The 17962-nt window shown below is 48.4% G+C and overlaps 1 protein-coding gene across 1 annotated transcript; it reads right to left on the bottom strand.

Moving 5' to 3' along the window:
- Window positions 1-11753: 11753 nt before the first annotated feature.
- On the bottom strand, window positions 11754-15969 carry LOC148687770 (uncharacterized). The gene has a single exon (XM_088675999.1). The coding sequence runs from the start codon at window positions 15575-15577 to the stop codon at window positions 11903-11905; it is 3675 nt and encodes a 1224-aa protein (XP_088532125.1). The 5' UTR covers window positions 15578-15969; the 3' UTR covers window positions 11754-11902.
- Between the last annotated feature and the right edge of the window lie 1993 nt (window positions 15970-17962).

The raw sequence follows: 17962 nt of genomic DNA, 5'->3' as shown, positions 1-17962 counted from the left end.
ATGAATGCCCTGTGCAATCCATCAGTCATTCTCTCAGCCTCTCCTGCCCACTGATTCCTTCATTCCCCACTACAACAAGTCTGCAGTTCAACTCGGCACCTTTGGGAGAGTCCCTTTGTGCACGACTTGTCCCCGCCAGGGTGGAAATCTAACAAGCAATCTTGCGCTGCAACAGGGGCCTTTTATAGATGCTGCAAACACTCCGGCCTCATGTCAGGAAGCCAATGTGTCAAAGCAGCCGGAATTTCCAAGCAGGACCTGCGAATATGCCTTCTGGGAAGCAGAACGGAGAAGCACAGGGGGGAAAAAGAGCACAGGGGGGAAAAAGAGCCAGGAGCGTAGTGTCGTTATACAAATCTATGGTGCAAGCACACCAAATGGTATGTGGTTCTGGTTGCCTCGCCTAAAGAAGGTTACTGTAGAGATGGGAAAGGTTTGGGAAAGGGCAACCAGAATGATGAAGAGGATGGAGAAAGCCCGGGGGGGGGGGATGTTCATGGAGGCAGGAGGGGATATATTGCTTATTAATATCCTTTCTAACTTGCGCTAGCAAATGCTAGAACATAGCAGAGTTTTAACATTCCCTTTTTAAATGCACAGCGGGGAGCTGGTTGAAGGTTTGTTTAAGGTTCTCAATATAGATTCCTGGTAAGAGCCCTTTATTTCCCTCTTAAAAGAATAAACACACCACAATCTTATTTAAGATATATAAAAGTAGTTTACTGACACCATCAGTTCACAGTTGGATCCCTGAAGGCAGACTTGGTTACAGAGATAGATAGATAGATAGATAGATAGATAGATAGATAGATAGATAGATAGATAGATAGATAGATAGATAGATAGATATGAGAGTCTATTTCATATGGGAATAATTCCAGCTATCAGCTATCTCATATGGGAATAATCCCAGCATCCTCTGTTGGCTGGAAGCCAACAGAGCATTTCTAGCTAAAAAAAAAAAAGCTGCTCCAACGAAAAGAGGAAGTCAAAGAGAGAGAGAGAGAGATGGCTGTGTGCCTTGTCCCTTTTGTTACCTGGACAGGTAAGGTCACGCCCACCTCTAGTCACATGCAAGAGGAAGTATGTCCCAGCCAGGAGGAAACAGGAAGTCTTCGACTGGCTGGACCAAACATTCCCCCGCATGTCCACTCTAGGAAAACAAGGAATGTTGTACTTGACTGCTACTTATGTATCACATCCCACACTGTGAAGAAAGGTTGCAGTGTTTTGGACTTTAGAGGAAAAGCAATTAAAGGCAGCATGACAGAAGCTTATAAAATTATGCCTGGCATAGAGGCAATTGGAAAGTTTCCTCCCTCTCTCATAACACTAGAACTCATGGATGTCCAACGAAGGTGTTGGAAGATTCAGGACAGAGCAAAGAGAAATCATAAATCAAAAATGGAAGTACATCTGCATACAGCACGTGGTTCAGCTATAGAACTGCCTCCCACAGGAGAGAGCGATGGTCTCCTGTTTGGAAAGCGTCAAAAGAGGATTAAACAAATGACTGGAGGAGAGGTCTATCATTGGCTACTAGCCAGAGTGGCTGTTCTCTTCCTCTGCACTGCTTCTGAATACCAGTTGCTGGAAAACACAGGAGGAGAGAGTTATTTTGATGCAGAACTAACTTGTTGCACAAAGGTGAGCATGTCCAAAATTTGACACTCCCACCCCACCCAGCCCTCAAACTGCCTTCCCAAAGCCCAGCAAACAAGGAGCAGGGCTTTGGGGAGGAAGTGCAAGGCTTTGGCAGAGTCCTAGCACCGTCGCAATTCCGTCCCAAAGCTGGGAAATTGCTAACTAGGCTTTGGGAAGGAGTTGGGAGGGTCTAGGACCCCGTCAGAGCCATCGCGCCTCTTTCCCAAAGACCAGCACCTCAACTGGCTTTGGGCAGCAGTTGTGTGTAGGGGTGGGGTGTCAAATGTTGCCTAGGGCTGCCCCAAAAGGCCTCAGGCTGCCCACTGGATCTCTCTGACCTGTGTGTTTGTGCACAGACATTGGATGGATATTGAGTATAAATTGCCTTTTAGAAATTGCTACAAATAATAATGAAATAGGTCTTTCACTTCCTGACATTGCTGTGTTTGGAGACTCTCATTTCTCAATTTTAAAAATTGCTAAAAATAATAATTGCTAAAATTAATAATGAAATAGGTCTTTCGCTTCCTGACATTGCTGTGTTTGGAGACTCTCATTTCTCTGTCTCTGGACAGGTGAAGTTTGGACCAGACCAACAGAGAGGTGGAGCAGAGGATGGAGTTCATTCGAGGCTAAAGCATTGGACAAGCTCTCCTGGCTCCTCTCGCTCGCCTGTTAACCCCAATAAGGGCCCAGGGATGTGTAGTAATTATGCCCAGCCTGCAGACACTCTGGACTGCGTTGGCTGGAGTCCATGCAGGCCCTTCTCCAGACTGCATTTGTCAAAACAATGACAGCAGCAGAGATCAAAGAAGCGAGAACATCATGGAGAAGTGAAGTGGAACATCCTTAGTGATACTACTGGAAGGGATGGGATCCAAGCCATAGACTTCATGATGATTTTAAGGTCCAGGATTCCCCTTGGGCGCACAAATGGCTCCATCATGCGTGGCTCCACATAAGAACCTAAGAAGAGGTTGCTGGATCAGGCCAATGGCCCATCTAGTCCAGCACCCTGTTCTCACCATGGCCAACTAGATATCCATGGGAAAGCACACACTGTGTCAGCTCCGTGAATCTCAAACCTCTCCTGCCTCCACTGACAGAGCCTGAGAATGTGAGGGGAGGGCAGCCAAGCTGTAGACTCAAGAGAATCTGTGAGAAGAGGGGGGAAGAAAGAAAGTGAAAGTGGAGGCTTCTTTGCTGGAGGAGGAAGGGGCGGAGCTCAGACTCGGCAACTGCAAGCTGGGGTGAGCACCCCGAAGACTGAGCTCCGCGGTGATTTATGAGTTTGAGCAATAAACCTGAGATAATTACTGCTGGAGTTGTCTCGCGTCTGTAGGACCCGAACCAACGGATTCATGTTACAAGAAAAGAGATTGAACTAAATGTTAGGAAGCACTTTCTGAGAGTAAGAACTGTTCGACAGTGGAATAGATGACCTTGGAAGATGGTGAACTCTCCTTCACTGGAGGATTTTAAACCAATGTTGGGTGGCCATCTGTCAGGGTTCTTTAGCTGAGAGTCCTGCATCGCAGGGGTCTGGACTAGATGACCCTTGGGGTCCCTCCCGACTTTACAGTTCTATGATTCTGTTCCATGATTTCAAGAGGTAGGTCACCTGAAGGTGCTGCGTCGCATAGAAGATAGTAAAGACCACAACACCGTACATTTAAAGCACTCTTATACCATTCCAGCAGTCATGGAGAGTCCTGGGAACTGTCATTTAATAGTGCTGGGAATTGTAGTTCTGTGACGTCAGCACCCCTGACCAGTTCCTGTTACAAGAATTCTTTGGAAGGGAAGCTATGACAGTTAATATGGTTCAAGACAACTTTAAACCTGTGATGTAGATGTGCCCTTGTTTTTGTGGGATGGAATACTGGGGCAGACAAGTCACAACAGTTCCTAGAGTGTACACTAAGAGGAACTCACCTGGAGGAACACCTGACCAGGTTAGTGTCAGTTTCCTGTTCCTCCAGACATGCAGATGAGATGGATTAGCTGGCAGATAGAAGCTCCCAGCCTGCAGCCATTCTCTCTCTTAGCCATTTCTTCTTCAATGGGAACACAACTCCAGAGAATCTACAGTTAGGATGGTTCTCCCTCTCGGCCTGATGCCAAGAGAGAGACCAAATGGAGCCTTACTTTACTAAGTAGTCTCCACATGTACATATTTGTAACTTTTCTACATAAGCCTGCCTTTCTGAGATTATGCTGTTAACTCAGGATGTCATGTGAGTAAACTCTATCTTATTTTTATACTATCGTGTCATGTATTTCTTTTAAGAGGGAAAAAAGGGGATTTGCCAAGAAGTATGACTGGACGTAATGGTCAGGGGTCCCTTTACCTTTTTTTTATAATGTTGTAGAGGTTTTAACAAACCTGAACGCACACTTTTGCTGCACACAAAAGGAGAATGTCACTCTGCTGATATTGGAAGCTTGATAACACAAGCTTGGATAGGATCTATCTAATAATATATGTGAAATATACTCAGAGTCGAGAGTGAATTTCATGCTCTTTATTCAGCTCATAGTCATCAAGGAGAAGAAGAGAAGAATGCCCTTTTCCCAAAACCATATGCTTATATACATTATTTACACAATGGGCTTTGCGTGATTGGCTACTTCAGGGCTACACCTGTGGGCCAATCAGTTTGTGGATTGACTTCTGCCAGTAGCCTGATTGGCTGCTCCTGCAGGCCAATCAGGTTGCGGATTCACTTCCACCTGGAGTTGGATTGGGTGGCTCCTGCGGACCAATCAGACTGCTGATTCTGGATCCTATTGTTCTATGATTCAGCTCAGTACATAACAATATCCTAATCCACATCCCTAACATTCCCATAGTTTTCTGCTGTCCTTGAGGGCATGGCTGGATCTGATAGGCAGGAGGGTAGTTTTTGGCGGAACATTAAGAGAAAAGTCTTAAGGGTAAGAGCTAGTGGATGATCAGAGAGGCAGGGAGATTGGGTTTTCCATTTTTAGCAGAAATCCAACAGTTGAACCTCCATGCTAAGGAAAGCTGCCCCTCTGGAACAGCTGCCTGGCCTAGACCTCTTCACAACAGAGTGGGGGGAAGCTATTCCTCTAGTTTTCAGCAATGGCAATCCCAAATGACTAGGAGGAAACCTGGTTTTCAAATGTTGCATTTATGTATTCTGTTTTTCTTCCTCCCTGTGTTCTTACTCACCTCCCAGGGCTGCACATTATCAAGGTTATCCAGGATTTTCATCTTCCAGGTTCATATTCCATTAGTTCCTCTAGTGCTCCACATAAGTCCAATTACAAATGGGTAAGTTCCTCCCCCTCCCCCACCCCCAGTCATAGCCTCATTGGCAGACATTCCCCTTCACCTCCCTCTCTTGCAAGCTTGCAAGGTGCTCTTGCATTAAACATTTGAGGGCATGAAAGGAACTGGGAAGGGGGGGGGTTGAGAAATTCAGAGGCAGACATTCCTCTCACAGCACATCTGTTTAGATCCATCTTTGCCACAGGAAAACCTTTGATGGGCCGAGGAAAACAAAACAAAATGCAATGGCTGGCTTTCTTCATCGGAAAAACCGAGAACACAAGCAGGATTCGAAACAATAGCTCTGCTCTCTTCCTGCTTTGCATTCCTCCCTCCCCTCGCTACACACCAGAGAGCAAATGGTTGGTGAGTTCTGATGTGCTGAGTGCTGCAAGATGCCGCTTCATCGGGCAAAGGTCTTCAATTAGGGCTAGATGTCAGGGCTGCACATGTTCCTTGTAGCAAGAGAGATCAACGCCCTGCAGGAACAAGAGTCGGGCTCAGAGCTGTGGAAAGGCAAGTCCAGCAATGACCGATATAAATTAGGAGCGTGATCTTTCTCCAGGAGCTGCTCATCTGTGCTGGGCTCCTGAACTGCCCGGTTCTTCTCCTTTTACCGTACCCCCCATCCCACTCTGAATAGGGGACACAGGAAACTGCCTTCTACTGAATCAGGCTATGAACCTAACATCAGAAGAACATCTGCTGGATCAAGTCAGTGGCTCATCTAATCTAGCATCCTGTTCTCACAGTGGTCAACCAAATGCCCATGGGAAGCCCATATGAAGCGTTGCCAGGATCAGGCCAGAGTCCCATCTAATGCAGCCTCCTGTTCCATACCCTCCAACATTTCTCCAATGAAAATAGAGACGTCCTTTTCAATGATGATGATGATGATGATGATGATACCTGCCCATCTGACTAGGTTGTCCATCTACTCTTGGTGGCTTTCAATGCATATAAAAACATAATGAAACATTCAACATTTTTTTTAAAAAAACCACCCCTTCCCTCTACAGGGCTGTCTTCAGATGTCTTCTAAAGGTTGTATAGTTACTTATCTCCTTGGCATAACTCCATACCCTCCGACATTTATCCAATGAAAATAGGGACATCCTAAGGAAAAGTGGGACATTCTGAGATCAATTCAGAAACCGGGACAGCCTCTGTAAATCTGGGACTGTCTCTGGAAAATAGGGATCCTTGGAGGGTCTGCTATTCTCATTGCTTGCTGACCATATGCCTGTGGAAAGCCCACAGGAAGAGCTGGCTGGATCAGGCCAGTGGCCCATCCAGTCCAGCCTCCTGTTCTCACAGCAGCCAACCAGATGCTGCAATGGGAAACCAGCAAGCAGGATTTGAGGACAACGGCACTCTGGTTCCCAACTAATGCTTTTTTAGGAGCATTGCTTCCTCTTAAAAAGCAGAGACATCACCTTGCCGACAAAGGTCCCTGTAGCTAAAGCTATGGTTTTCCCAGTAGTGATGTATGGAAGTGAGAGCTGGACCATAAAGAAGGCTGATCGCCGAAGAATTGATGCTTTTGAATTATGGTGCTGGAGGAGACTCTTGAGAGTCCCATGGACTGCAAGAAGATCAAACCTATCCATTCTGAAGGAAATCAGCCCTGAGTGCTCACTGGAAGGACAGATCCTGAAGCTGAGGCTCCAATACTTTGGCCACCTCATGAGAAGAGAAGAATCCCTGGAAAAGACCCTGATGTTGGGAAAGATGGAGGGCACAAGGAGAAGGGGACGACAGGGGACGAGGTGGTTGGACAAGGTTCTCGAAGCTACGAACATGAGTTTGACCAAACTGCGGGAGGCAGTGGAAGACAGGAGTGCCTGGCGTGCTCTGGTCCATGGGGTCAAAAAGGGTCGGACACGACTAAACGACTAAACAACAACAACAACAAGCTTCCTCCAACGGCAGAGGCCGAGCACAGCCATCATGGATTGTGGCCATCGATAGCCCTCTCCTTCATGAATCTGTCTAATCCTCTTTCAAAGCCATCCAAGCTTGTGACCATCACTGCCTCCTTGGGGAGCGAGTTCCACCTGTCTTTCACCTGTCTTGAATCCTGTAACCATCAGCTTCATTGGATGTCCACGACTCCTCATGTTAGGAGCAGAGGAGCCAACTCCAGGGGGCCGTGGATGCTTGGGCACCCACAATAATATACATGTGGGGGGCGGGCACCCACAAAGTCAATGAAAATAGCCGGCAGGTGGCAGCAGCCTCCGAGAGAGACACAGACAGGCAGCAAGGCATCCTTGGGGCAGCAGGGCTCAGATATAGATGCAGAGTCTCCTAATCTGAGCTGCTCCCAGTGGAAAGGGGTGCATTGCTGGGTGCGGAGAGGAGCCGACATGCAATGTCACATGCACACAGCTACACTATTTCCAGGCATACGCATGTGATGTCGTGCATCCACATGGCAGCAGTGGGCACCCACAATCCTAAGGGCGACGTGGCACCCATGGTTATCAGAGGGGGAATTGGCGCATCTCGTTCCATGCAGCCTTTTGCACGGACTGACTGCACCACTCCTGGCCGCATGGGAAGGCAAACTAAGGCCCGGGGGCTGGATCCGGCCCAACCGCCTTCTCAATCCGACCTGTGGACGGTCTGGGAATCAACGTGTTTTTTACATGAGTAGAATGTGTCCTTTTATTTAAAGTGCATCTCTGGGTTCACAATTGCAAGCCGCTGTGGCGACAAATAAACAAAGACCTAAAGAGATGGGACAATATGAATTTCACTCTCTCAGATAAAATAGCCATGGTCAAAATGGTCATCCTCCCAAAACTAACCTACCTATTCCAAACCCTCCCAATCTGGATCCCCCCCCCAACCCAACTTCGCAGATGGCAGGGAAAATTACACTCTTTTATCTTCTCACATAAAAAACCAAGAATAGGTACCAAATACCTTCACCTCCCCACCTCAGCAGGAGGATGGGGAATCCCTAACATAGAAACATACTACAACGCCAACCAAATACGCCATATAATCCCATATATATTAGAAGACGAGACAAAACAATGGGTACACTTAGAGAGGGACTCAATTGAAAATATCTGCACCACAGCATACCCATTCCTCCCGAACAAACTAAGGAAAATTCCCACAACATTCAACAGATACACACAAACCATGTTCAAAGCATGGAAAGCAGAAACAAGCAAACTTTCCCCAACCCCATCCCCACTAATCCCCCTGCCTTACCACCCATTATTCCATCATGCAGCACAAAATCTCCAGATAAAAACCTGGCAAACCAAAGGTTTACACCGCCTAATAGACTTCTATAAAAACAACAAACCTTTGTCAGCACAAGAAATACAGGACAAACTAGAAGACATCCCAAAGCCCTGGTTAGCACAACATCAATTACATGCCTTTCTAAATAACCCAACGGTAAAATCAGCAACAACTAGACCCCTGGCGGCTTTCGAAAACCTCCTCCTAATGACAAAAGGACACGGCAAAGGAATGGTATCTGCAATATATAAAATACTACTCAAAAATCCCACCAACCCCCTAGGCGCTATAAAAAGACAATGGGAGGATGACATAGGATATGAAATCGACCCTACCCAATGGACCAGAATGTGGTCTAAACCCCCCTTTAAATCTATATCAATGAAAAGAAAAGAACTCACCCTAAAACTCACCTACAGGTGGTACCTAACACCAAGAAAGCTAGCACTAATACTCCCAGGAACCTCACCAAAATGCTGGAGAGGATGCACTTCCGCAGGTACATACCTCCACATGTGGTGGGAATGCCCCAAAATCCAATTATTCTGGGCAACAACCATACAAGAAATATGTAAAATAACTGGACAAGTATTAGAAATTACCCCAGAATTGGCCCTACTAAACATCTTTCAAGATAATAATGCCCATTTAGACCACAAAGACCTCATAACCCACCTACTTTTAGCAGCCAGAAATGTCATAACCAGACATTGGAGAGACCTGTCAGGAGTAAGCCTGGACCAATGGTACCAAGTAGTATGGGAAACAGCCTTACTAGAAAAACTAACCAACAAGCTGAAACTGGCACGGGGACAAATAGAAGAGGATGCCTTCACCCCGGTATGGTTCCCCTCTATCACACACACACAGCCCAACAAGATAATGACAAAAATTGACCGCCAGCATCAGTATGGCTAACCTGACCCAAAAATACCCACCCACCCCACTCACACATGAAAACGAAGACTATCATAGCCAATCACAAATGAACAACCACATCCTTGGCCAACCCCAATCTCTCTCACCATCAAAAGAACACAAGCAAATAAAGGAGTACCAACACAAACAAAGCCGACATCAAGCCCTACATATATTAAGCAAAACAGAAACATCGTCACCTAATCCCACCCCCATCCACCCTCCCACCCCCTATCTACCTCGTTTTCCCTCTTTCTTCTTACTGTCTTAAACAAATGAAACTGATTTGCAAAAATGATACATGTTAAAATATGAGAGACACTGCACACACCTTTGTAATTCAAGAAATCTTTAATAAAAAAATATTTTTTAAAAAAAATGTATCTCTGGGTTGTTTGTGGGGCCTGCCTGGTGTTTTCACATGAGTGGAATGTGTGCTTTTATTTAAAATGCATCTTTGGGTTATTTGTGGGGCATAGGAATTTGTTCATTCCCCCCCCCCTTCAAAATATAGTCTGGCCCCCTACAAGTTCTGAGGGACAGTGGACCAGCCCCCTGCTGGAAAAGTTTGCTGACCCCTACCCTGGAGACAGAATCGTGAACCTTCTGCATGGAATGCATGGATTCTGCATGGAATGCTGTGATTCTGTAGGGGGGGGGGTCTTACTCTCCTGAGTAAGCTGGGTACTGAGCCAAGAACCTCTTGCATGCATTGTTGTTGCTGGATGATTGAGCTACAACCACCCCCCTAGTAAAGTGCCTCATAAAGTGCCACATTGAACACACTTGAGAAGGATGGTGAGATCCTGCAAACAGCTGATCTCAGATTCCTGGCATGCTCCATTCTGACTCCAACCACATCTACAAAACTGCCGCTCTGCCTAAGCAATGTGTGCTAGGACCAGAGCCCGTGTGGACCGTGGAATATTCCAGAATCCAGTTGCCTTCCTTTGAGCATAATAATTGCCAGTAATCAGGTAGGATTATACGTCAGTTCAAGGTGCTGACTGAAATTCAGTGGAAGGTATAGCTATATTTCGAGCAAGCAGGAAAACACAAGATCATTATTCACTTAAGCAGATCATCATTCACTCACTTTGCATTGCAGCCCTTATTGGATTTTAATAATAGTTTGGGTCAGAATCAATCTTCTCATCCAGGCGGAACGTCACCAGGTATCTCCTAATGGCTGAAGTGTTCAAAGGCCAAGAGGAAAAGCAAAAGGCTTTAGGGCCGAAGGGATGATACCACCAGACTTGGAAGCAACGGTGTGTTGCCGGGGGGAAGGAATTTGCGGGGCTTTTTTGTTATCGTTTTCCAGGAGTACTTTCAGTGACGGCATCAGGAAAGGACTAAGATGTGTTGATATATAATTAGAGAAGGTATGCCGAGGGTCACCCACCGGATGTGGAATTCCAAACCCATTCCCCAGCAGATGGGTGCATTCTAACCCATGGAATCATATAACTGTAGAGTTGAAAGGGACCCCCAAGGGTCATCTAGCCCAACCCGTTGCAATACGGGAATAGAATCCCTGGCAGATGGCCACACACCCATCCCATGCCCCTGTTGGCTGCACTCTGACTGCATGCCTCTTTCACTTTGCCAAATTATGACACCATCTTTGAATGGCTGGCACTGTCAACAACTTGTTACTCGTGGAAGTGAGGCATGTGGAGCCAGGTGCCTTGTTTAAAGGGGTAAGATAAATGATAGGCGCCCCTTTCCTTTCCTTTCCTCCCTCTCCCTCTCTTTCTCCAGGGCTCCAACGTGAGGACAGGGAGAATCGCCTTCTTCCTGGTTGCTTTGTGATGACGACCGTATGGGGTGAAGCCAACTCAGAATGAGGGTGAGGCTTCATGCCCTCACTCTTAAGCCTGGTGTTTGGTGGTGGGGATAACACTTGGCAGCTACCACGAGCCAGTGCATCACGGCTACCTGGGCTACAGAGAAGCCATGGCAGTGAAAAGGCCCTGCCAGGTGGGAGGAGGCCCTGCAAGACCCCCACCTCCACCTCCCCAGCAGAGCCCCTCACTTTCAGATGAAAAGTTCTCTGGCTCACCTCTCACTTTGGCAAATGTTCATAATGGAGCCATCATTTTTTTTGGGGGGGGGGGTGGAAAAATCTCAGCTTGGTACAAATGCAAAGGAAAGCCCTCCTCCGCCATCCCTAGACAGTGGTACCTCTACTTACGAATGTTTCTACTTACGAATGTTTCTACTTACGAACGGAGCTCCGTCCGCCATCTTGGATGCAGTTTAGATAGGATTTTTTCTACTTACGAATTTTTAGATAGGGTTGCTTCGACTTACGAATTTTTCCTCCCAATGCGTTCCTATGGGATTCGACTTACAATTTTTTTCCGACTTACGAATGTGCGTTCGGAACGCATTAAATTCGTAAGTAGAGGTACCACTGTACTGTTTCTCTCCTTGGGGAAGAGGCGAGACGTGGAAGAGCAAATGATGGGATGATTCAGTCATTGAATCGTGAAATTGTAGAATTGGAAGGTAACCCAAAGGGTCATCTGGTCCAACCCCAGGACCAATAAAGGAAGCCCAGCTACGGTATCACAGCTAACAAGACGGTGTATTGGTTTCGTCATCTTTTTTTTATTTTGTGTTTCCTTCCTTGTCCCTGGGAGCATTACTTTTTTGATCTTCAAGACTTCATTCTAGACCTCCATGTTCTCCATCCCTAGAGCCTGTGCACCTCTGGTGCTCTCCATCTCCTTGAGGTGCCAGCAGCCCTTGGCCATCAAGGGTCAATGGTTCTATCAACTACCCGCGACCCGCTGGAGTTGGCTGTTCGTCTCTGCTGACAGGATCATCATCCATGCCGTCTGCTCCAAATCCTTGCGTGTTATCGTGGCTTGGCTCTGGAAATCCCACTGGGCCATGTGTTTTATTGTGGCTTGGCTCTGGAAATCCCACTGGGCCATCTCTTCCAAATCCTTGCATCTTATTGTGGCTTGGCTCTGGAAATTCCACTGGGCCATCTCTTCCAAAACCCTGCGTCTTATTGTGGCTTGGCTCTGGAAATCCCACAGGGCCATCTCTTCCAAAACCTTGCGTCTTATTGTGGCTTGGCTCTGGAAATCCCACAGGGCCATCTCTTCCCAACCCTTGCATGTTATCATGGCTCGGCACTGGAAATCCCACTGGGCCTTCTCCAAGTGCCTGTTGCTGGTTAGCACCTTCCGATGACAGCTCCACATCCTCTACAAGGACTTGGTCGATGTGCTCCTCCTCTGTCTGCTGACTGTGAGATTCCAGCAGCTGGCCTGTTTTCAGGTTCACCCAACTCCCTTTCTCCAAAGAGACAGCCGTGTACAATGCAGTTTCATCCCCCACGTCTGGAGACTCTACACTCAAGAGCATAGCCTCACTCAGGCGACGGCTCAGGAGTTTCTCAACATCGTCTGCACACTGAGATTCTCCCCCTGTAGGCTTAACTATGATAAGGCTGGCGTCTCCTTCTGAATCTTGCTGATTGCCATGGGGGCTTTCCTGGTCTGACAGGGCTTCTTCTCTTTCAGATTCCTCCTGATCACTCCTGGCTCCATCTGTCCCACTTCCAGGAGACCCAAAGGCTCTTCCTGATTTGCCTCCCTTTGCCAGGAGAGATGTCCTGCTGATGGTTGGGGCACCAGTCTTTCCTGTTTGCTGAAAGTGACTCACCACTAATTTCCCAGTTCTCCTGTTCATCCAGATTCCATCTTCCAGTGAAATGATGCTGTAGACCTGGTCATCTTCCCCTTCCATATAGTATGAGTATGAGTATGGCATGCCGTTCTCCATGTACGACCTCTGTTCAGAATCATCTGGCCACTGGAGCGAGCTTCGGACAGGCTTGCTGCTTTGGGGGTCCTTTACAGTGTGGACCAGCAGTGGTCCCTTTCCATCTTCATGAGAGCTTTTCTGGCTACCTTCCTTCACCACCCCTGCAGGGCCACCGTCCTTCACCATCTCTGCACGGCTACCGTCCTTCACCACATCTGCAGGGCTACCTTCCTTCACCACATCTGCACGGCTACCTTCCTTCACCACATCTGCATGGCTACCTTCCTTCACCACATCTGCACGGCTACCTTCCTTCAGCATCTCTGCATGGCCACCGTCCTTCACCACCTCTGCATTGCTACCGTCCTTCACCATCTCTACATGGCCACCGTCCTTCACCACATCTGCACGGCTACCTTCCTTCACCACATCTGCACGGCTACCTTCCTTCACCACATCTGCACGGCTACCGTCCTTCATCACATCTGCACGGCTACCGTCCTTCACCACCTCTGCATGGCTACCATCCTTCACCACATCTGCACGGCCACCTTCCTTCACCACATCTGCACGACTACCGTCCTTCACCACATCTGCATGGCTACCGTCCTTCACCACATCTGCATGGCTACCGTCCTTCACCACATCTGCACGGCTACCTTCCTTCAGCATCTCTGCATGGCCACCATCCTTCACCACATCTGCACGGCTACCTTCCTTCAGCATCTCTGCATGGCCACCATCCTTCACCATCTCTGCATGGTCACCTTCCTTCACCATCTCTGCACAGCCACCATCCTTCACCACATCTGCACGGCTACCTTCCCTCACCGCCTCTGCGCGGTTACATTCCTTCACCTTCTCTGCACCACATGGCTCATTCTGCGGTGACAATGAAACTGAACCATGGAGCAGGAAGCCTTTGGAATCCTCATTTCTGCGCATAGTGCTGGCTTCCCCAGTCCTGGGCTGCTCCTTCTGATCCCTAGCAGCAGGCATGGATTCCCTGCTCGCATTCTTCATTTTCATCTCTGCATAGCGCTGGAGGAAACTCTCGTCAGTCTGTTGGCTGGTGCACTTCTTGACCTTCTGCCTTTTGGCTGCACAATACTGAAGCCAACTCTTGTCCGTCTGCTGGCTCCTGTTCTTCACAACTTTGCCCGTCCTTTTGCTGATCCAGGTGCCTTGCTCAAGAGGATGTTCTTGGGTGGCTTCAGTTGCCCTGCTTTGAAGACCAGCTGGCATCTCAGAATCCTTCCCAACACCCACATCCTTCCCAATGCCCTGGGGTGGCCTCCTCTGGAAATCCACTGCAGTTGGTGTGCTTGGCTGGGACTCTTCCAACACAACCTCTTGATTGGCAGGCTGGGGTATTTGGGCCTCTTCTTGCCAGCTGCTACGGTGAGAAGCAACTCGGGCTCCGACCAAGGCATCCCTCTGTTGACTGTGGTCCAACAATTCTTCCTTTAGACTCTCACAGCTGTCTGTCTGCTGGGCCTGCTCAGACATAATGCTGTCCATTTTAGCGTTCCGGTATGCCGTTGCCTTTTGCTCCTCCAGTTTCTGGGCATCCTGCCAGGATTTTACGGCTTCTGGAACTAGGCTGCCTCGGCGAGATTCCTGACCCGTGGGCAGCTTGCTCTCTGGCCGTTGGGCAGTGCGCTGTGACCCTCGCCTGGCTCGATGTTCAGCCTCGGTCTCGGAAGAAACCATGGCATCCTCAAACTCCGTTGTATCTGTTTCTATAGTATTGGGGAAAGATTCCTGACTGGAAGTGTGCAGGATTTCCGAGAGAGTTTTCAGTTCCCAAATAACGCTTGTCTGTTGAGCTTTGCATTTCATTTCCTTGCCAGTCTTTGGGCTGATCCAGGATATGTCGTCGTCAAGGCAGATCCCCTTTGGGAGCAGCAGAGGGGTCTCCATGGACCGCTGGCTGTTCCTGCGAGAGTCCCTCTTTAGGCTGTTGCGTTTGGACCCCTTCCCTTCTAACTGCTGGCTGCTGCGGCGCCCTTTGCTCCCCAAAGACTCTTGCAGTGATGCTTCCTCCGAATAAGTCATCTCCGACTCGTCTAGTATATCCAGGGTTTCCATTGATCCCTCTCTGCTTCTGTCGGATTCGTCGCTGGAAGGGCTGAGGATATCGGAGAAGCTCTTCTGCTCCCATATGAGGCTCGTTTGCTGGGTTCGACACGTCATCAGCTTCCCGGTCCTTTTGCTCACCCACGTGATGTCTTTCGCATCCGACTCACTGATGGACTGTGTCCGGGAAGAGTTCAGGCTCAGCGGGGACTGCACACCAACAGATTGCTGGCTGCTCCGGCGGGATTCGTGACCAGGAAGCCGTGGGATGCTGCGGCGGGATGGCTTCCGTAGACTCGACACGCTGCCCTTGATGCTCCCGGAGACGTCTGGGGCCTGGCTTTGGTCCTTCCTTCTGAAAATGCCCCCTTTGTTCTCTGTCTGCAGGGCTTGGACTGGCACATCTTTGCCCAAAAGGGGTTTCTTGGTGGGTTCCTGATCCATGAAGGGGCCGTTGTCCCCACCTTCCTGGTGGATGTTCACCTCGTCCTCAAGGGTGCATTTCTGCATCTCCGCGACGCTGAATGATTGCTCGCTCACTTCGCAGCTCCCAAGGACCGATTCGTCGAGGCTGGGCTCTGGGTCGTCATCCATCCTGCTTCTCTGCTATGACACCTCGGTGGGGCAGCTTAATGCACAGTTCCTCTGTCCGTTGGGTGGGCCTGGACCACTGGCAAACGTCTCCCAGCCCTTTCACTCGGTGCTCTTCGTGGGGGCTAAACTCACTGCTCTTGAAACAGACGGAGAGTCCCTTTTCCCCTCGCATACGATTTCACTTCAAGGTCTCTCCTCCTCTTCCTTTTTCTCATCAGGGCTACAGGTGGCACGTAGGTTGTGTCATTGTCCAGAGGGGAAGATGTTGGGTGGTGGTTGCTGTTGTTTCCTTTCTACTGGCAGCCAGCTGGAATCATGGCCCTTGAGTCGTCTCAGTAGCCCTCGGCACTCTGGACTTGCCCTTCCCCTGCAGTGGTCTCCTTGCTCTTCCTTCAACTGCCGTGCATTCTAGAAGCTTCCAAAGACTGTGCGTCTGTGACATCATTGTGTATTCTGAAACACATGAATTTGTCATGTCCCAGCTCCCCTGGGAAGAAGGTTCACAATGGTTTTAGGGACCCAGAAAGATGCCTTATACCAAGTCAGATCATTGGTCCCATCTGTGGTCTACACTGACTGGCAGCAACGCTCCAGGGTTTCAAACAGGGGGCGAGAAGTTGGAGAAGAGTCATGTGGGCTGCCAGGCCAATCAGGAGGAGGAGGAAGCTGTGCAAGCTGGCTCCACCCCAAGCACTCCATTCTTCCCTCTGCAATTCCCTCCCTCTGTACACAGCCTTGGCTTTGCTAGTTGCCTGTTTGGGAGCTGAGTGGGAATTTTTAGGGGCCTACCTGGTTTCCCCCTCCTCACTCAATCCCCACATAGGCAAGTGACTTTTCTTTTGAAAACGCACAATGGTGTTGTGGAGTTGGGGTGTGTGTGTGTGGATGGTGCCCTGGGTGCCTTCATATTCTTGGGGTCCTGTACCCAGTGAGGGTTAGAATAGGGCTGCCATACATCCAGAAATTCCTGGACAGAGCCAGAATAAAAATGGCTCAATAATTTTGGGCAAAGCTCAACAACTTTGTCCAGAGAGGAAGTTGCTGAGCAACTCAGACAAGTTTCTTTTTAAGAGAATGGCCTTAGCTGGCTCCTTAAGTATGCTCATCTGCATCCTAGAAGATTGAGCTGCAACTAAGATTGCAAGGGCTGCAACTAAGTAATGTTGGCCTCCAGGGTAATGGGTGGACCCTTTCTCCTCCAACATCCCCTCACCTAACTGCGAGTGATTGAAGAAGAAGAAGAAGAAGAAGAAGAAGAAGAAGAAGAAGAAGAAGAAGAAGAAGAAGAAGAGAGGTGTGTGTATGAGCTGGATTGGCAGCAGGCTGGAAGCTGGAGACACAGAGACCTACTTGATCTGTTCTGGATCCAAAGCTGTGACTAACAGAGATCAGGAGACTCTTGAGAAAAGATCAAACCTATCCATTCTGAAGGAAATCAGCCCTGAGTGCTCACTGGAAGGACAGATCCTGAAGCTGAGGCTCCAATACTTTGGCCACCTCATGAAAAGAGAAGACTCTCTGGAAAAGACCCTGATGTTGGGAAAGTTGGAGGGCACAAGGAGAAGGGGACGACAGAGGACGAGATGGTTGGACAGTGTTCTCGAAGCTACAAACATGAGTTTGACCAAACTGCGGGAGGCAGTGCAAGACAGGAGTGCCTGGCGTGCTATGGTCCATGGGGTCACGAAGAGTCGGACACGACTAAACGACTAAACAACAATAGAGATCAAGATCTGTTGGGGTGTTGGTGTTGTGAGCTTCGTCTTATGATCAGTATAGGAAAGCTTTTTAATGTGTAATGTTTTATTGTGTTTTTATATGTGTTGGAAGCAGCCCAGAGTGGCTGGGGCAACCCAATCAGATGGGTGGAGTACAAATAATAAAATTGTTGTTGTTACATACCATATTTATGTGAATCTAATGCTTCTTCGAATCTAATGCGCACCTCAATTTTCAAAACCTTGAAACCATAGAAGTATCTATGTACAACTGGGAGGGCTGTGTGGAGAGTGTCTCTTCCTTTAAATTCGTAGTTTATCTCAGTGAAGACCTTACTTGGAAAATCAATACAAGCCAGGTGGTTAAGAGAACCGAACAGAGACTCCATTCCCTTAGAGTATTGCGAAAGATGTCAATCAACATTTGATGATCTCCTTCTACCGGTCCACAATAGAAAGTGTTCTTTCATACTGCATCGCACAAGATATTATGGGCTCGCACAAGATATTATGGGCTGTCCCGTGAATCCACTGGATGACATCGCAGAAGACCGTTGCCTCAGGAGAGTGAGGAACATTCTTAGGGATGATTCACACCCTGGCCGGCACTTTTTGGATCTCCTGCCCTCAGGCAGAAGATATAGAAGCATGATTAGTCACACCAACA

This window comes from Zootoca vivipara, chromosome 1 (genome assembly GCF_965207765.1).
Source record: "Zootoca vivipara chromosome 1, rZooViv2.hap1.1, whole genome shotgun sequence".
Classification (NCBI taxonomy): Eukaryota; Metazoa; Chordata; class Lepidosauria; order Squamata; family Lacertidae; genus Zootoca; species Zootoca vivipara.
This window is presented reverse-complemented; position numbering and strand designations above follow the sequence as displayed.